The 20,462-nt window shown below is 36.7% G+C and overlaps 2 protein-coding genes, 1 long non-coding RNA gene and 1 other non-coding gene across 7 annotated transcripts; all 4 read left to right on the plus strand.

Annotated features, from left to right (window-relative positions):
• The first annotated feature begins 826 nt into the window (after positions 1-826).
• LOC110600327 (beta-amyrin synthase) lies at positions 827-7,042 on the plus strand. Of its 3 annotated transcripts, none has more exons than XM_021737160.2 (19): positions 827-986; positions 1,069-1,318; positions 3,348-3,533; positions 3,620-3,709; positions 3,783-3,980; positions 4,076-4,160; positions 4,242-4,408; positions 4,497-4,688; positions 4,761-4,874; positions 4,955-5,074; positions 5,168-5,290; positions 5,372-5,470; positions 5,570-5,626; positions 5,753-5,799; positions 5,879-6,022; positions 6,139-6,316; positions 6,389-6,469; positions 6,573-6,656; positions 6,730-7,042. In XM_021737160.2, exons 2-19 carry the CDS (start codon positions 1,118-1,120, stop codon positions 6,850-6,852), a joined length of 2,289 nt encoding a protein of 762 aa, XP_021592852.1. In that variant the 5' UTR covers positions 827-986; positions 1,069-1,117; the 3' UTR covers positions 6,853-7,042. The 3 variants fall into 3 exon arrangements, with proteins under 3 accessions (XP_021592852.1, XP_021592854.1, XP_021592853.1); XM_021737162.2 differs by having other exon boundaries at positions 836-986; positions 1,091-1,318; XM_021737161.2 differs by having other exon boundaries at positions 861-986; positions 1,080-1,318.
• Positions 1,325-3,342, plus strand: LOC122721819. The gene is made up of 2 exons (XR_006348592.1): positions 1,325-2,035; positions 2,076-3,342. It is a non-coding gene; the product is annotated as an uncharacterized LOC122721819 (long non-coding RNA).
• An 8,411-nt stretch (positions 7,043-15,453) lies between the features above and the next one.
• On the plus strand, positions 15,454-15,526 carry TRNAK-UUU. Its single transcript has one exon. It is a non-coding gene; the product is annotated as a tRNA-Lys (tRNA).
• A 17-nt stretch (positions 15,527-15,543) lies between these two features.
• On the plus strand, positions 15,544-20,327 carry LOC110599604 (transcription termination factor MTERF6, chloroplastic/mitochondrial). 2 transcript variants are annotated; one of them, XM_021736057.2, is made up of 7 exons: positions 15,544-16,220; positions 17,000-17,137; positions 17,252-17,494; positions 17,629-17,742; positions 18,104-18,286; positions 18,633-18,850; positions 19,805-20,327. In XM_021736057.2, exons 1-7 carry the CDS (start codon positions 15,669-15,671, stop codon positions 20,142-20,144), a joined length of 1,788 nt encoding a protein of 595 aa, XP_021591749.1. In that variant the 5' UTR covers positions 15,544-15,668; the 3' UTR covers positions 20,145-20,327. The 2 variants fall into 2 exon arrangements, with proteins under 2 accessions (XP_021591749.1, XP_021591750.1); XM_021736058.2 differs by having other exon boundaries at positions 15,565-16,220; positions 17,035-17,137.
• The last annotated feature ends 135 nt before the right edge of the window (positions 20,328-20,462 follow it).

The raw sequence follows: 20,462 nt of genomic DNA on the forward strand, positions 1-20,462 counted from the left end.
AACTTAATGGAAATGATTATCAATTTAGTCCTCCCATTTATCAATTAAAACAAAAATGAGTACATTCATCTTCTATCCATTTATATCTGATTTTGGCGTTAAATAAATTCGTGGAGACTAATTATGCTTATCAACTAATTAGTCTAACCAAATATGTTTTATTTTGGTCTCTTTCCTTATCTTCTCTCTCAAAGTCACAGCTGCTTTCTATGGTTTGTCGCAAGGCTCTGCTGAACCGTGAGCTCCATCCTATTGTACGGCCGAGTCCTGTGGCGCTCAGACACTCAAAACACGCCATGGACAAGCTCAATCGCATCACATTTCATACAATTCGCTTTGCGAAAATCAGGGAAGGTAGTGCCGGAGTAATTATTATTTAATTCTTGGGTCCCTTCTCTTGGCGTTCTCCTGGGCAGTATTCACACTGCCTCACTTTCAACTCAAACATCTAAAGAGTTGCTCCTAGTCAAAGTCTAACTCTGATTCGGTGGATAGCAAATATTATTACGCTTCTTGGAAATATTATGGGTTCAGTCAGAGGCTGTAAAAGCATTGCCTGAGATGAGAAACATCCTTGCCAAATGAAAACATCCATCGTAACAAACATCAATTTGGTCTTACGGTGGTGTTGTAAGGACCAAACTGTAAAAGGACCAAGGTTGGAGATGTTTTAATGAGTTATTGAAATTGCAGGGACAAACACATTCATAATGGCAGTACCTACCCATAGGGACTAAATTGGAAATATACCTTAATATTATACTGAAATTTGAAGGACAATAAGGACGAAAGGATACACTGCCAACAAGCTTAAGATTATAAAATAATTATTAATTAGAATAATTAATTTATGGCAATGTTTGCAAGTCATTGACAAGAGTTGGCCTTTTATAAAGCACGAAACAGCAAGCTAACCCAAGAAGCTGAGTGTCTATTTTGTTTTGAGATCAGAAAGCTTGCAATTTTTTCTGCATATAATTCCCAAGGTAGGCAAAGGTTTATTTATCATCAATAATAATTCATGAGTTATTAATTAAATAGATAACTCATACGTGCATGCCTGATCAGCTTGCAAATAGTTGGTAAACAGAGAATTGAAGGAAGAAGAAGAAGAAGCATGTGGAGGCTGAAGGTCGCAGATGGCGCAGGTAATCCTTACTTATTCAGTACAAACAACTTCGCTGGAAGGCAAACATGGGAATACGATGCTGATGCTGGCACCCCCGAAGAGCGAGCCCAGGTTGAGGACGCTCGCCTTAAATTTTATCGGAACAGATATCAAGTGAAGTGCTGCTCCAACCTCCTTTGGCAATATCAGGTCATCTCTGTTTTTTTTTTTTTTGTTAGTTTATTAATTGCACCCCAAAAACAAATCTCTCTACTGTTTACCAAAAAGAGAAACAAATTAATAGGAAAAAGTGAATAACGGGCATCCCACGGGGATTACACCAAAACTCAACTCCATACTAAAATATTAATGATAATGCTATAAAAATCAGCTAATATGTATTTTATTCTATTTTTTGTGAATTTCTTGTACTAAATGTAGTAATTAATATGAGAGAAAAATACTCTGGAGATCAATAAAAGATTATACCTATTAAAAATTGGTACATAAAGTTACCAAAAACTTCAATTTTACATATTATGAAACTCTATAATAGAAACTAAATAAAATTTTGATTTCTTTCAATTTTATAAGATGAAAAATTATAATTATTTACTTTTAAAAAAAAAAAAGGTAAAAAGATAATATATTGCAAACAAACAGAGAGAGAAAGGACAATTTGGATACCATCGGAAGTCAAAAGTAGAAGAATTTTGTAAAATTAATTATACAATTAAAATTAATTGTAGAACTTGACTTTTAATGCCATAATAATTAATAAAATATAGAAATGTTATTAAAATAGAATTACGTACAGTAATAATTTAATGTAAATATTGTTATTAAAATGATTGCTTTCATATTAATTGAAATGGAATTTGAATAAATATTATAATATACAAATAGAAAATATTTGATAAATGAAAGGTAAAAGTATAATTATTATTATTATTTTTTTTTAAACAAGGTAAAGGTATAGTTAAATCACTACAATAAAAATAATCTAGGATAGCGGTTACAAATTAATTCCTTATATATTTATAGCTAAAAGTAAAAGATAATAATTTGAGAATTATTGCGCTTTTATTGCAGGAAAAATAAACAATTGTTTACTTACCTTTTACACATAAATAAATTTAATTAAAATTATAATTTTATTAAATATAAAATAAATTTTTATTAAAATATATCATTATATATATATATATATATATATATATATATAGTCGTAAGTAGTATTAAAATAATCACTTCTAAAATATTATGGTTTAAAATCTAATATATAATTGTGAATTGTGAAATCTGAAAAAGAAAAATAGGTACAAAATTTTTTATTTTAAAAGAAATAGAAATTTTATAATAATTTATTTAATTTTTTATAAAATGAATATATATATTGTAAGAATACCCACTTATTTTGATTGTGGTTTTAATTTTAGTTAAAAAGGGAAAAAAAAAAAAAAAAAAAAAACTGAAATCGACAGTTTCAATCCAATTCAAGAAGTAAGCTGATTTGATCGGGCGATTTCGATGTTATTCACTATCTGGAACCAGACCTGTTCCCATCAATGCTCTCTTCCTTCAATGATTCTCCATGAACACATATATATTTTTTCTTTTAAACAAATAAATCATTTCATTAAAAGCCAATGCCAACTGAAACACACGCAACATGAAATGAAATGAAATGGGGATATATCAAGCTCTTAAATATTATTTATTAAGCTTGCTATCCTATCCCATGCTCCCTTCCGTTATCCATTCCAATTTTAAATACCCTTTTATCTTAGATAATTTAATTAAAAATAACTTGTATATAAAAATTACTTTATGCGAAAATATTATTTTCTTATACAAATCAATATTAGCTAGTATTTTTTTTCTTAATATAAATGATTTATTTTCTGGAGAATATTTTTTTCCATTTATGGAAGTATTTGCTTTCAATAAAATAAAACAAAACAAAAAGACTAGTATATATCAAAATTTTAATTGCAATTAACAAAGGAGACGTTCTAATTTCAAATGCATTGGAATATTGTAAAACTTGAAATGTACAACTTGGTTAATTGTTTTTTTTTCTCTTTCAATTTTGAATTAAATTTGTCAACTGGCCAAAAAGTTGCAATCAATAATTTTTTTAAGAGATAAGTTTAGATTGATTTATGAAATTCAAGAAAAATTGTGTATATGAAAATAGTACATATGTATTCTGTGAAAAATAAAATAAAAATGGCAGGCTCTACATGAGAAAAATTTCGAACAAAGGATACCTCCAGTGAGGATAGAGAATGGTGAGGAAATTGCATGGAAGAAGACCACAGCAGCAATAAGGAGGTCTGCTCACTTCTTATCTGCTCTGCAAGCCAGCGATGGCCATTGGCCGGCTGAAAATGCTGGCGTACTTTATTTTACTCCACCCTTTGTAAGAAAGCATGCTTCTGCTTATGCATTAATTCCTAAACTAAACTTACAAATGTCAATCATATTGATTTGCTCAATCAATTGTAGGTGTTCTGTCTCTACATTACGGGGCATCTCAACACATTTTTGCATGCTGAGTATCGCAGAGAAATCCTCCGTTACTTATACTACCATCAGGTATATTATCTTATTGGTTGAGATTAATTTCCTGCATGCGTGCTATTATTAATTAATTTAATGTAATTGGCAGAATGAAGACGGCGGGTGGGGCTTAGACATCGAGAGTCACAGCTGCATGTTTTGCACAGTTTTGAGTTACATTTGCATGCGGATGCTGGGCGAAGGGCCTGATGGCGGTCAGGATAATGCTTGTGCCAGAGCACGAAAATGGATCCTCGACCATGGTGGTGCAACTTATATTTCCTCATGGGGAAAGACTTGGCTTGCGGTGCGTATTTAATTCACCCCCCCCCCCCCCCCCTCTCTCTCTCTCTCTATACAGTATACATGTTTTTAATTAATTTATTACTCGTTACTGTACAGATACTTGGTCTGTTTGACTGGTCTGGATGCAACCCTATGCCCCCAGAGTTTTGGATTTTACCCTCTTTGGTTCCTGTACATCCAGGTCTGCTAGCTTCTTTATGATAATAATGAATTATGCATACTAATGAAGTATAATATAATATTTACCAAAAGTAAAATGCAGCAAAAATGTGGTGCTATTGTCGGCTGGTTTACATGCCAATGTCGTACTTGTACGGGAAAAGGTTTGTTGCCCCAGTTACACCCCTCATTCTTGAATTGAGAGAGGAAATCTTTTCTCAGCCTTATCATACCATTCCTTGGAAGAGTGTGCGCCATCTATGTGCAAAGGTCTAGCCACCCACTTCAAATATTCTACTTAATTAACCTTTCAAAAAAAAAAAAAAAGATATATGATTATTTGCTGTGGAATATTCAGGAGGATCTTTATTATCCCCATTCTCTGATTCAAAATGTTATGTGGGATACTCTTTATGTGCTTTCGGAGCCCCTTCTAACACGCTGGCCTTTGAACAATATAATAAGAGAAAAGGCTCTCCAGGCAACAATGCATCACATCCATTATGAAGATGAGAACAGCAGATACATTACCATTGGATGTGTAGAGAAGGTTATATATTTTTACAATATATCTTATTATTACAAATATAATATATAGTATTACTAATTTTTGTTTTATTAGGCCTTATGCATGCTTGCTTGCTGGGTGGAAGACCCTGAAGGCATCTGCTTCAAGAAGCATCTTGCTAGGGTTCCAGATTACATGTGGCTTGCAGAGGATGGATTGAAAGTTTCTGTCAGTACACTAATAGCTACCACACAACATATATGTGTATTTTACCTTGATCTTAATCGAATTAATTAATAAATATACAGGGATTCGGCAGTCAGTCCTGGGATGCTAGTTTCACCTTTCAGGCTTTGTTTTTCAGCGATCTCGGCGATGAAATCATGCCCGCATTAGCCAAAGCATATGAGTTCATCAGGAATTCTCAGGTACCAAACATGCATCCCCCCGCCCCCGCCCCTTTTTTTTTTTTTTTTTTGCATTCAATACTTAAAGTTAATTATGGGTTTTTGATTTGGAAGATTAAAGACAATCCTGCGGGTGACTTTAATAGCATGTTTCGTCACATTTCTAAAGGAGGATGGCCTTTCTCCGATCAAGACCATGGCTGGCAAGTTTCGGATTGCACTGCAGAAGGCTTGAAGGTAACTGATCCACTCTCCATAATTAATATGGCTATCCTCCGAAATGAAAACTAATTAAAACTCTCTCCCTCTATCATGCAGTGTCTTTTGTATGGCTCACAGTTGCCTCCAGAAGCCATCGGTGATAAGGTAGAGCCTCAGCGCTTATATGATGCGGTCAACGTCATACTTTCCTTGCAGGTTTGACTTATAATTCAGCTTTTTTTTTTTATATAAGGAAAAAATATATATATATTCGCAAGTAGGTAGATATGTTACTGAATCTTCAAGTGATTGCAGAGTAAAAATGGTGGTTTACCACCCTGGGAGCCCGTAAGGGGTGCAATGTGGTTAGAGGTAATTATATCTTAGAGATGCTTTCAATTTGACCCTCCACTTTTAGCTAATTATTTCTAATTTTATGGAAACAATCCTTCCTCTTTTTTTTTTTTTTTTTTTTTTTTTAATTATTTTTGACCTTAGAAACTCAATCCCATGGAATTTCTGGAGAACATTGTGATCGAGCACGAGTAAGACCTTATGATTTTCGGCTTTGTACCATAAAATCCTACGAAATTCCATCAAGTAATAGAAGTGATTTGTGTTTAGGTACGTGGAGTGCACATCATCTGCGATTGATGCACTAGTAATGTTCAAGAAGCTGCACCCAGAACATAGGACCAAAGAAATTGAGAACTTCATCACCAATGCTGCCCAATATGTCCAAAACATTCAAACAGCTGATGGTTCTTGGTGCATATAATTATTACTAGTGTTTTTTTTCTTTTGTTAATAAATTGAAGATAGTACTCAGAAGAGCAATTGTTTTAATATAAATGTTTTCTTTTTTATAAAAAAAAAAAATGCAGGTATGGAAACTGGGGAATCTGCTTCCTTTATGGGACATGGTTTGCGCTTGTCGGGCTTTCGACCGCTGGAAAAACTTACGAGGAGTGTCCAGCGGTGCGCAAAGGCGTTGATTTTCTGCTGAAAAATCAAAGCCCAGATGGGGGTTGGGGAGAGAGTTTTCTTTCTTGCCCCAACAAGGTAAGTAATGCATAATAAATTGATAGTTTTTCCTTTTTTTTTTTTTAATCTTAAAAAAATTGCTCCTATCAGATTTACACACCCCTTAAAGAATGGCGGTCCAATTTGGTTCATACAGCATGGGCTATGTTGGGTTTAATGCGTGCGGGTCAGGTGAGTTAACCTTTCACTTATTGGTTTTTTTTATGAAGTTAGTAGAGCAAAAATCTAATTCTTTTTTATCTGAAATAAAAATACGTCAACTGATTGGAAATAGGCGAAGAGAGACCCTACTCCTCTTCATCGCGGAGCAAAGTTGATAATTAATTCTCAGATGGAAGACGGTAGCTTCCCTCAGCAGGTAAATAAATAAATAAAATATTTAAAATATTATGGTTGAGGTGGGTAGTGTGATAATAAATTTTGTATTGTAGGAAATACTGGGAGCATTCAAGAATAACTGCATGCTTCACTACCCAATATATAAGGATTGCTTCCCCTTGTGGGCTCTCGCAGAATACCGCAAGCACTGCTTATTGCCGTCCTATAGCATTTGAAGGCAATCGGATGGGACGTGGGTGGCCTCTTAGATACTCAATCCCCTAAAAGACGGACAACAAATAAAAAGATTGCTTGGTTGTTTGAAAATATACAATATTTTTCATGATTTTTATGTTCAAAAAATTGTAAAATAAACTAAGTTTCATAAGTGAATGAATGTGCCAGAAACAAGCCTGGTTATTGAAACCTTTAATTTTTTTATTCAGCTTGCACAAAAAAGTGAATAGTCAAATTCTTCAACTGGGCAGCTATTGTTAGAATACTAGAGCTTGCTTATCTTGATGGATAATATGCAGACACTCTCACTTTTCCTTATATGCAAGCTGAATCAATTTAAAATTTCTCAAATATGAGTTTTTTCTTCTTTATTTTTAATTACACCCAATATCACTACTTCAATCATATCAATAATATGATAAAATTTTATAGGTTATAAGTGATATATTTTCATGAAAATAATTTATCTAATAAATATATATGGAAAAAAAACATATGCATGCATGCTTTGAAAATAATGAGGATAACTATACATGTTAAAATTATACTGCTAGATATAATTGATTATGTAACTTGATTTATATTGTTAACGAATTAGATTTAAAATTAATAAATTATAATAGCTTTTAATTAGAACACTAATGAGTATAAATAAAATATTCTTCATGAATATTTATTTTAAGAAATTGGTGAATATTCGTTGTTATAACCATATTAAGTCATTAATGATATTTTTATAAAATAAAAATTATTCATCAAAATTCTTCTAAGTCATTCACCCTGCCATTGAACTGAAACGTTAATACTAAGAGAGCAGATATGAAAGTGGATTCGAGGATGACCTGGTCTTGCAACATCAATTTTAATACGAGTAATTTACATATACGATATATCAATTTTGAGATATGTAATGATAAGGTACCTAAATTTTATTATTTTCAATTAATTATTTTATTTTACAATTACTGTAGTAAGGTGTTAATGTATAAAAAGTAAGAATTGAAAGAGACAAGCTGAAGTCTCTACCTGATCTGACCAGACAGTAGAAACTCCGATTTATAGGGGTCCGAAGATCAGGTCGTTAGCGCTCTTGACCTTCTCAATATCCAGAATGAGTGAGACGACTTTTATGGTGCTCGTGCCATACAATTAGAAATAAATATAAATACTACCAATTCCAATGAAGGTTGTACAGACCGGGTATGACTTGTCGAAACCAGAGCAAGACAACTGACCTCCATGCAATAGTCGGCCACTCTAATCCTCTCCGAGGTATTAAAAGATTGTCCAGCTACTTAACATACTTGTCAAAGGGTATGAGCTCAACAGCTCCGCATTGATTAGTCGTCTGTCAGTTGCCTGATATACTTATCGCATCACGCCACCATCCAATCTGATAGGACATAAAGCAGAGAATCAAGATACAAATATTTCTGAACCAACCTCGCCAAGGAGATCTGTCTCGGGTGGAGAAACACCCCTCTCCTCTCTGAAACTCGCATCAGAGTATCATTTTTCCTGAGACAAAAAGCTCTCCAAAAGAACTAAGGTCCAAATGAGCCAGTCACTCTCATACTCACAGAAGAACCCCAAAATAAAGGCTCTCTCGAAATTTCTCATAAAAGTCTTATTATTTAATTCCTTGTATCCTCTTCTTATATTGATGAATCCCAGGTAATACTTGAACTAACTTGAGTGTTGGAGAGTCTCCATCGGGGACATTCTCGATGAACCCCTGATAATCTTTTCTATCTTATAAGTCCCTTTTCTCAAGAACAAACACGGAGAGACCTAACGGAATCAATCATGGATCGATGGTCAATCCACTGAATCGAGCTGCTGTCCAGGTGTCCACTTTTGGACACCCCGTTGGATCTCACCTCATCAAGTGGTATTGATCAATGGTCAACCCACTGAATCAAGCCGCTGCCCAGGGTTTTTTTCTATCTTATAGGTCCCTTTTCCCAAGACTAAACACGGAGGGACCAAACGAAATCAATCATGGATCAATGGTCAATCCATTAAATCGAGCCGCTGTCTAGGTGTCCACTTTCAGACACCCCGTTGGATCTCACCTCATCAAGTGGCATTGATCAATGGTCAACCCATTGAATTGAGCCACTGCCCAGGTATCCACTTTCGGATACCCTATTGGATCTCACCTCATCAAGTGGGGTTGTCTGTGGGAAACGAAGGAGAATGTTCTGTCGCCGGAGTTTTCAAACTAAACCCTTTAAGATCTGCATGGCAAACTAAGAAAAGCTAATAGGCAGACAACAAGAAAGACGAAAAGAAAGAGAGATGGTGAAAAGATCTGAAAATCATTAGCTGCATCTAAAAGGCACATGGCTGACTGTGCGGTTGTCGAAGCCGGTCAAAAATAACCTTTTTGGTTATCAATAATTTTACAACTGTAGATAGTGGCAAAAGGATCGAATCCACAGGGAATTGATACTTACCTATTTTCCTTATCAAGACCAAGTAATTAAACTGAAAGTAAATAAACTGAAAGTAAAATAAAAAATGGGGTTTTGAGATTGATTCAATTAAACTAATAATGAAAACAATAAAGTAAAGCGAATAATTAAAGTAAAGGAATTCAAATATGAGAAAGGCTCTATTTGAAGAATTGAATCCACTTCAGTTGTTAGGATTGATCATTGATACGTAGGTTCCTTTGTCTAATTCAATAAATTAGTTATGGAGATAGAAGACGCTTCTCACCACCATATCCCTCCTTAAGCATAAATTAATTAGGGAACGTCCTCTAACTAATCAATAATCAACAAGTTGCCAAGGAACGTCCTTAGTTTTTTGACATCTAACAATTGTCGATTGCATTAAGAAATAGAGAGACCTAATTCTAGCTACCCAAATGCATGGTGATATTGCTAGATCATGTAATTTCCTTAGTTTTTACACCAAGAGTTACTTATGTTTGAATAATCCAAGCAATTACGGACTTAAAACTATCCAAACTAACAAATTATTACCTTGCAATCAAGAATCAATTGGCCTTATTGATCTAAATAACAAAGCAACAATGGAATTAAGCATGAAAGTGAATAAATATTGAAAAATAAAAGATAAACAATGTATGTTCAGATCTCCCAATCCATAAAACAACTAAAGTTTCAACCAATCTTGTAATATCCGGCTAGAGTCCGGCATCGGAATTCTACTTTCCGATGGAGTTTCGGATGTCGGAAGTCTCTAGAAGGGTTAGAGTGATGTTTTTCTACCATGTTTTGGTATGTTACATAGTTTTAAAGCTTAAGGAACTGAGTTTTTGAGTGAATTGAACCAAGGCAGAAAAGCCAGGTTCGGCCGCCGAAGTTGAGGTTCGGCCGCCGAACATGCATGGCTTTCGGTTTCACATGTGGCCGCCGAAGGTGGTCTGGCCAGCCACCTATAAAAGGCCCTCAGTCGGTTGAAAGGATAAGCTTCGCCGTTTCTTTCACGTTCTGAGGTGAGACCCTGTCCTTTGTGAGTATTCTTTCATGTTTTCATCCAATCTTGCAAAGATTTGATTCGGTTTTATGTTATTTTGAAGGTTTTAAGCTAAAAACTCAAAGTTGTGAAGTTTGGACAGTTTGAAGGAGAGTTGCTCCAAAACTCCACGTTAGGATCGTTCAGCTTCTTGGGTTCAAGAGGTAAGTGAAGATCCTGAGCTTGTTTTTATGTTTTCTGAAGGTTTTATGTGGTTTTGGGGGAGAGTTGCATGAATAGGGTTATTTGTGATGTTTTGATGATTTTGTGAGTAAAGCTTGTTTTTGTATTATTTGTTTTGTGTGTTTGGGGTTTTTAGGTAGGTTTTGACCCCTTTGAGCATATACTTGGGTATATGCAAGTTGAGGAATTGAGGTGGTTGAGATTGAGAAGGTTTTGGTGCTTTTGGCGAGAGGCAGAGCAAGTTTCTACCTTGCGGATGAACTCAGGTTCGGCCGCCGAAGGTACATTTGGCCGCCGAACCCATGAGGGGGTGGCTTCGGCTGCCCAAGCTTGCCCCCGAAAGGGTTCGGCTGCCGAAAGTAGAGATTCGGCCGCCGAAGGTGCATCAGTTTCGTCTCTGGATAGGACTTTCGGCCGCCGAACCTGCCGCCGAAAGTGTCCTGTCCAGCTTTCCTTTGCATGCTTTGCATGGATGTTAGAGTGAGTTTAAGGGGGATTCTTGGGGCGTTTATTAGAGTTGTTCTTCAGTTAGTTTGGTCCCTCATTTGAGTCCATCTGTATAGGTACAGACCAGAGGAACCAGAGAGAGCAGCAGTGAGTACTGCTCCAGAGTTTTCAGAGCCTGCAGAGTCAGTCCAGATAGCCAGAGGTGAGTGGAACTAAACTTAACTCTTTTAATTGCAAAATGGAATGTTTTTAGCATTTATCATGCATCATGGTTATCCAGTAGGTTGATTACATTAGAATCCACGAATATGTTGCATTGCATAGTTCTTTGTTGATGTGGGTGAATGCTGAATGATCCAATAGTCTCTGAGAGAAGTCCAGGAGCCTTTGACTACGCCCTAGCAGGTATAGAGAAGTCCAGGAGCCTTTGACTACGCCCTGGCAGGTATAGTAAAGTCCAGGAGCCTTTGACTATGCCCTGGCAATGGTAAGTACAGAGGTGTTATATACACATATATATATATCACAGGAAGACCAGGTGCTCGATTCTACGCCCTGGCACGACAGAGTTACCGGGACTATGTGGTGACAGGTTTACCCTTGATGTGGATTGTCTGTGGTTTGATGCATTCCATCAGAGCATGTGTTAATGACTATTTTACTGTTCTACTCACTGGGCTATAGAGCTCATCCCACTCCCTTAACCCCAGTTTTGCAGGTTCAGTATACAGTATACAGAGGAGATCCACAGAGTACAGAAAGAGTAAAGAGATTTGTAATAGCTTAGAGTGGACATGTAATATTAAAGAGATGTAATAGTTGTGTATAAAGTTAGCAATGTGCTTGCCTTAGTGATGTTTGGTATGTACATGATCTGTATAGGTATATATGTTTTACTGTATGTGAAAAACCAGGCTTAACAGGTATGAGTTAACCCATCTAGAGCAAGCTCTAGTCAGGGGTACAGAGTACAGAGTACAGAGTACAGAGATAGTGCATGCACAGGTTAAGCCTTGTTTCAGAAAAGAGTTTTTATTTTCACAGAAAATGTATGATCATGTATGAGATTTATAGGTACACAGAGAGTATAGCAGGCTTGCTACGGGTTTTGGCGGCCTTAAGCCAACCTGAATCCTAGCGCCGGTGACGGTCCATTTTGGGGTCGTTACAGATTGGTATCAGAGCCCTAGGTTCAAATGATCGGACCTATAGAGACAGTGTCGGGCTCATAGAGGTTAGAAGTGGTCAAGCACAATAGGAAATCATGTCCACTAGGATAGTCTATGGAATGCCATGAGTTATGCATGTGCCTTCTTGATATGTGATGTTTATGTGCTAAAGTGCTATAGTATGTGTTGTTTTCCAGAGTAAAGATGAGAGGAACTCGTCGATCAGCTCGATTGACTAGAGTCCCACCAGATGGTGAGAGAATAGCTGCTCATCCTCCTGCATTGCTGAGGGCAAGGTCTCAGAGATCTAGCAGGGAAGGTACGTCAATAAACCCTAGAAGGTCTGTCGACGAGAGCAGAAGGGGAACAGCTAGGGGAGGAAGATCAGAGGAAAGGAGGGAGGCTATGGAGATTGACCAGTCTAGAGATGACAGCATGGGTGTAGGCAGATTTGAGGAAGGTATGGGAGAGTCGCAGGGAGGTGCGCAGACCTCAGGTTTTGGCTATCCAGCCTTTCCGCAGGACTCAGAGTATCCGATGGGAGGTATGTCGGAGTACTCTAGTTTTGTCCCATATCCTCCTTACATGCCATATATGCCTTATCCTCCTTATTATCCACCATATCCTATGTATCCACCTTCCCCTACCCATCCAAGTGCAGCACACCCAGAGCTAAATGACCCAGTACCACCACCACCAGAACCAGTAGCCCCTGTTGTTGACAGACATCAACCTAGCTCATCTGGAGGTAAAGTGCAAATGACAGAGTACTTGAAATTGGATGCTCCTAAATACAACACGGGAGATGATCCATTTGAATACCTCAGATCAGTTAGGATGATAACCAGTGAGTTGGGAGTTGATGATAGTAGGGCCATTGAGATGGCAGGGTTTACACTTAAATGCAAGAAGGCCAGAGAATGGTTCAAGAGTTATGTGGAACCCAGGATGAACAGTATGTCGTGGGGAGAGTTCGCCAATGAGTTTGCAGGGTGGGCTTTTCCTGATAGCTCCAGGGAGATGAAAGTAATTAAATTCGAACAGTTGCGACAAACAGACGAGATGCGTGTTAATAGTTGTGTATAAAGTTAGCAATGTGCTTGCCTTAGTGATGTTTGGTATGTACATGATCTGTATAGGTATATATGTTTTACTGTATGTGAAAAACCAGGCTTAACAGGTATGAGTTAACCCATCTAGAGCAAGCTCTAGTCAAGGGTACAGAGTACAGAGTACAGAGTACAGAGATAGTGCATGCACAGGTTAAGCCTTGTTTCAGAAAAGAGTTTTTATTTTTACAGAAAATGTATGATCATGTATGAGATTTACAGGTACACAGAGAGTATAGCAGGCTTGCTACGGGTTCTGGCGGCCTTAAGCCGACCTGAATCCTAGCGCCGGTGACGGTCCATTTTGGGGTCGTTACAAATCTTCAACTAGAAAAAGGAGTTTCAGCCACTCATAGTTGAAACAAAACTCAAAAAGAAAGAGAAGAAGAAGGGAAGAAGGAGGTGCGGCGGCTTGGAGTGAAGGAGGAGTGGCCGAATGTCCAAGGGATTGTGTGTGTATGGGGCATGCGGCTTGGCTTGTGCTTTTATAGCATGGAGGTGTTGCCCTAGCTCTTCCTTGCTGCCCAAGTATGCTGCCCAAGTTTGCATTGATGAGGTGGAGCCTTCTTTTGAATGTTGAGAGGCAAGTGCCCTAGCTCTTCCTAACTCATCCTTGAGATTTGGCTTCCTCAATAAGGTGAATTTTAAATTTTGAATTTTGAATGCTCTTGAAGATTTGAAATTTGAATTTCAAATTACTTTTCTTATTTATCTCCTCTTAAGTTGCAACTTGGCATGCTTTGTAATACCTGGCTAGACTCCGGCATCGAAATTCCTACCGTCCGGCGAAATCCCGGATGTCGAAATCCTCTAGAAGGGTAACATATATTTTTCTAAAATGTTTTCAAGTGTTTTAAGGTTTTAAGTAAGAAAGAAATTAAGTTTTTGAAAGAAAAGCACTATGGAGGAAATTCCAGGTTTGGCCGCCGAACCTCATGTTCGGCCGCCGAACTTGGTGGAGTTTTGGAGTCACCTTTGGCTTCCAAAGGTGGTCTGGCCAGCCACCTATAAAAGGCCCCATGTCCGAAAATGGACGAGCTTTTTCCCCCATTTTCGCGCAAAGTTTTAGAGCAAAAATCGAAGTTTGGAAGCTTGGAGACCTCCGGAACCCATTTTCCCCAAATCTCCAAGTTGGGTCACGTTTTCTCTCGATCTTCAAGAGGTTCGGACCCGAGGAACCGAGGAGGCCCACAGTGCTAGCTGTTCAGAGTCAGTCTGAGGTGAGTAGAATGGAACTCTATGTTTTAAAGCAAATAAATTTCAAGCATGTTCATGCATCACGAATGCTATAATATATATACTAGGTTGTTTGCATTAGAATTCACGAATATGTTGCATTGCATACGTTGATGTTGATGTGGATGGATATTGGATGATCCATTAGTCCTCGGTATGATATGATGACGATGATACGGTATGGAAGTCCGGTTGACCCATTCTACGTCCTGGCATAATTTAAGAAAAAGTCCGGTTGAGAAACACCTCTCTCCTTTCTCAAAGTCTCACTGGAGTATCATTCTCCCTGAGACAGAAAACTCCAGAAAGAACTAAGGCCCAAAGGAGCCGGTCACTCTCATACTAACAGAAGAACCCCAAAATAGAGGCTCTCTAGAGATTCTCATAAATGTCTTATTATTTAATTTCTTTTATCCTCTCTTTATGTTGATAAATCACAAGTAATCCTTGAATTAACTTGAGTATCAGAGGGTCTCCACTGGAGACATCCCTGGTGGATCCCTGACTTTCTTTTTTTACCATATAAGTCTCATTTTTCATGATCAAATTTAGAGACTTAACGGAATCAATTATAAATCAATGGTCAACCTACTGAATCTAGCCGTTATTCAAGTGTCCACTTTTGAACACTCTATTGGATCTCACTTCATCAAGCAGTTGATCAGTGTTCAACCCATTGAATCGAGCCACTATCTAAGTGTTCACTTTCACACACCCCATTGGATCTTATCTCATCATAAGAGAGACTTAAAAAAAAAAAAAGATATAGTTCACATAGAAATAGAAGTCGATGGTTTTAAGGGACATAACGAAGTTTGAATATCTTGCTGTTGTATGCCTTTTATGCGTAAATAGGAATTTGTGATCTGACTCGCAGCATCCGATCGCTAAGAGAATTTCACGTGGAGAATGAGGAGATAAACAAATTATAAATCATAAAATTACTTAGAATAACCATTAATGTAAAGCCGCCTTAGCTCAGCTGGTAGAGCGCATGGCTTTTAACCATGTGGTCGTGGGTTCGATTCCCACAGGCGGCGCTTTTTAATCTCTATATTCACAACGGCAAGATTCTTGTCTGGGTGAGAACCTGCCAGCTTTTTTCGACTTTTAGCTTAGCTAAGGGGAAACTGGGTTTTAGTTTGGCTGAAGTTGATTTTTCTTTTCACTTGTCATTTCTCAATGATGATCAGCAAAACCTCAATTCCCTCATATTTTCCATTCTCATCCCTTAACGCTCGCTCCCATACCCAATTCCACTCACAAATCCTTTTACCCCTCAAATCTCCGTCCTTTCTACTCCATCAAACGACTCAATTACTCACTAACCCATTTCCCAAATGCCAAAACCCCTGCAACCCATCCCCATCCTCTACTCAAGATCAACAAGAACACCAACTCAAAGATACCCAAGAAGCCATTTTCCACTTTCTCCAAGACTTTGGAATATCCTTCGAGGATTCTAGTTCCATTGCTTCAAATTGCCCTAACTATGCTAGGATGCTCATTGATAGTGTGAAAGATTTGGACGACTGGAATGGATGGGAAAGTGCTAGCGCTGATGGGAAGGAATATGTTGATTTGGCCTTTAAGGAAAAGGTTATTTACATGGCCAAGGATAAAGGTGATAATGGTAAGGTTGCTTTTCTTGAGAGTCTTGGATTGAGTTTGTCTTCGGCTATGAATGTTGCTCGATACATCACCAGCCAGTCGCTTCCCGCTCTCATTAACAAGGTTCTCCTTCAAATTTTATATGATTTTTAATGTCTTAGTTAGCTGATAAAGAATTTGGGCATTTCATGTATGGCCTTCTTGTTGTTGTTTTTTTTTTCTTTTTCTTTATTTTTCATAACAATTTTATATGCTGTTACTTTGCTGGATAATTAGCGAGTAAATGATTTCATAATGTCGAAATGAGAAAAATAATTGCTGGATTCGTGGGAAACTACAGTAAATTCAAAAGCTTTATTAGCAGCGGATTTGCTTCCGCATAACTTTCCATTAACCAACTCTTCAAATGTACCTTGGAACTGGCATCACGATGTTGGAAGCGACTCCAAGAGAATTCCTTTTTAGCAAAGAATATCATTACAAATCGTGGCTTATTTGATTAACAAAAATAGCTAATCCAAACAAATACCGCATGCCTTTGTAGTTATTTTCAGCATCCTACTGCAGGAGGAACATGTTGTTCCACTATAATGTTTGTAATTTATATGCTCTGAGTTTAGATTTATAACTGTTTCTGCTCTTTCTTTATTATTATTACACTTTGTATCTTCTGGATCTTTTTGATAGATGTTCTAGTTAAAAAGATATTTACTGAAGAATATGTGGACAAAGAATCAAAAATATGATTTAGAACTGAATTTAGTTGTATTGAACTGTAGGTCCACTTTTTTTCCAGCTTTTGAGAAATGTAAAAAAATTATGACATAGTCTGGAGCAACCAAATGCTACTTAGTTTATATTTATTGTCTGGAATTGTCGCTTATGCTACATTTGGCTTTTAGGTTGAGCATATGAAGGAAATGTTGTTTTCTGGCAGTGATGATAAAAGCCTCATTGGAAAAAATGCACGACGTATGATGATGCATTTATCTATACCCATTGGTGATGATTTGCAACAGACATTGTCCCTGTTCGAAAAGGTTTAGTATGCCTTTGTTTTTATGACTTTGTCTTTGAGAATCTCATAGACTTCAGTTATTTTAATGTTTAAGACTTTTTGTTTTGTTAGCTGAGCTTCTGGTTTTATGGTGTAGATTGAAGCACGACGTGGTGGTTTGGACATGCTTGGTTCCTCTGATGCCTCTTTTCGATGCTTAGTTGAATCATTTCCACATATTCTTTCGTTGCCGTTAGACACACACTTGAAGCCTATGATGGAACTTCTTGAAAGTATTGGAATCCCCAAGGAACGAATGCATGCCATATTCTTATTGTTCCCACCTATTCTCTTATGTGATAGTAAGGACATTGAAAGAAAAGTTCTGTCTCTTAAGAAGGTGAATTCTCAAATATTAATTAATTGCTTCTATTTGTTTTTTTATTCTTCTGTTTGGTGTGCATGTGGTGTGCATTCTTATTTCTTTGTTGTTATCTTTCTTACTTGTGGTATAACTCATACATCATTTTTCAGTTTGTTGCAGTAGATGAAGATTTTGGAAAAATAATACAAAAATATCCATGGATTCTTTCAACCAGCATTCAAGATAACTATAAGAAGATTGTTTCTTTGTGTGATATGGAGAAGGTATATTGTTCTGCAAGGCTATGTTTAAATGCTCATCCTTAGGAACCTTGGGCATGTTCATTAGATGTGTATTAATTTGTACCTTCACGTTAAAGCTTTGGTTTGCTTTGTGATAAAGAGGTCACGATGATAACAAGCGCATACATGTAATATACTACTTCCGTCTAAGATAAGTGAAAAAAAAATAACAGTAAGGAAATGCTAAACTATTCTTGAAAAGTTCTTTTGCCCTCAATTTGGAGTAGCACATTAATTTTTAGGCAACTATTTTATTTTAGCGTGACAAAGAATGCTTTTCACTCCATGACTGCAATGGTCATTCAAATTTCACGTGTTTTTCATTGTACTTTTATTTCATCAGGTAGCAAAAGCGAGCATTGACAAAGCAATCAGAAACTGGCCTCACATTCTGGGTTGTTCGACAAGCAAGCTGAAGTTGATGTTTGAACAGTTTGGAGTGCTATGTGTTAAACACAAGAAGTTGGGACAAGTTATTGCTAAAAGTCCTCAACTACTGCTAAGAAAACCTGAAGATTTTCTTCAGGTATGTGATTAACAAAAAATATTTGTATTTTTGTGCATATAGTAGAAACATGCTTTATGGGATGGTTTAGTTATTTTGGGAAGACTTTGTTCTTCTTCAATTTCTGTTGTGTCCCAAGTATCTCTAATCTGCTACTGGATCCAGGAATTTAAACCTTGTTATACAAGAAAATATGTCATATAATAGAAACATGCTTTATGGGATGGTTTAGTTATTTTGGGAAGACTTTGTTCTTCTTCAATTTCTGTTGTGTCCCAAGTATCTCTAATCTGCTACTGGATCCAGGAATTTAAACCTTGTTATACAAGAAAATATGACATAAAGTGTATATGAGTGCAATCTGCAGGTGGTTTCATTTTTGAAAGATCTAGGATTTGATCAGGAAACTGTGGGCAAGATACTTGTTCGCTGTCCTGAGATTTTTGCTATGAGCATTGAGAAAACACTACGGGTGAAAGTTGAATTCCTTACTTCTATTGGTGTTTCTGAGGACCATCTGCCTCGCATTATTAAAAAATATCCAGAGTTTCTTGTGTCCGACATCAACAAAGCATTACTTCCTAGGTAATGCTTCTTTTTCTTTAAGATATTTGCTTAATTATTATTGTTACTATCATTTTAAAAAATTGACGTATGAGTTGACTATAGTTGAGGTGTGATCAGAACCTCACTTATTCTTCAGGCATGTGATATTTAGTTCTATCCTTGTGAAGTAGTTCAGTAAAGTTGTTTATTGCCCTACTCAAGTTCCCATAAGTTAATACTGAAAATAAGCTGAAGAACAAGACCTACATGTTATTTATTTATGTGAACGGTTCCAATTAGATTTCTAGCAAGCATTAGGTTATGAGGCAATTTACTTTTTGATGGGTAATTTACACAGATGGTATACCTATAACAGTAAGGTACCCAAACTTTATTTTGTCGCTTAAAACCTCCTCAACTGTTGTTTAAGTAACGTAAAATCCTTAGTTGCCTTATATAGCAGGTCTACGGATACATTTGCTGATGTGGCACTTATGAAATTAAAAAAAATTAATATTTTCTCTCCTAACTAAACACTTGTCAAAGAAAAGTTTAATTAATAAAAATTTATTTTTTTATTTACTTTATGTGTACCTAAGTTAAAAGATGAGAGAGAGAGAGAGAGAGTGAAAAAAACCAATCAACCCTCTTCCTCATCATCAACAATCTGCAAATGACGTTTCACCTCATTAAGTGACAAAATGAAACCTTACTGTTACAGACTCTTAAGTTAGGTGTACTATCTGTGTAAATTACCCACCTTTTGACTCCAATAACCCCAGGTGGTAAAGTTCATGAAAGCTGAGTGGAGTGGAGAGCACCAAGATCTAGATTGTTCCCTTAACTAGGGAGAAAGAGAGAGGATGAATTAAGAGGTTATCTTTCTATTAAGTAGGTTTGGGTCATTATCACTGTGGCTTAAGTTTCAGTGTACAGGTTACGTCAATAATCTTGGCTTTGTGTTCTGATGTAATGTGGGTGTAATGATGGCAGGATGGAGTACTTGATGGAGGTAGGACTCTCAAAGAGAGAGATTGTATTCATGGTCCGCAGGTTCTCTCCTTTGCTTGGGTACAGCGTCAATGAGGTTTTGAGACCAAAATACGAATTCCTGGTGAATATAATGGAGAAACCAGTGAAAGAGGTAGTGGATTATCCAAGGTATTTTAGTTATTCACTGGAAAAGAAGATAAAGCCGAGATTCTGGGTGCTGAAGGGAAGGAATGTGGAATGCAGCTTAAAAGATATGCTTGGTAAAAATGATGAGGAGTTTGCTACCAAGTTTATGGATGCAGGAGGAATGCTTGTTTCATCTTCTCCTTCACAACCATGAAATGTTGAAGTTGTCAGTAAATACAAATACCACATTTACCAAGGAAAAGATGCTAACATAGATGTGGACGCATATAGAAAAAGTTCACTTTGCCTGATTTGCTATTCTTTAATCAAACCAAATGAAATGGTTCTGAAATGCTAAACTATTGTTATAAGGTCCAGTGAAGGTTTTTAGTTTGGATGTCGTATCCTAAATTTTTTTAACAAGAATTGCATTATTTAATTTACATAAAGATAATATGTGGAAAAGAAAAATTAACGGAAAGAGCAAAATAATGAAAAAGAAAATATAGCAAAGAGTTTTTTCATTATTATT

Source organism: Manihot esculenta, chromosome 14 (genome assembly GCF_001659605.2).
Source record: "Manihot esculenta cultivar AM560-2 chromosome 14, M.esculenta_v8, whole genome shotgun sequence".
In the NCBI taxonomy this organism is placed as follows: Eukaryota; Viridiplantae; Streptophyta; class Magnoliopsida; order Malpighiales; family Euphorbiaceae; genus Manihot; species Manihot esculenta.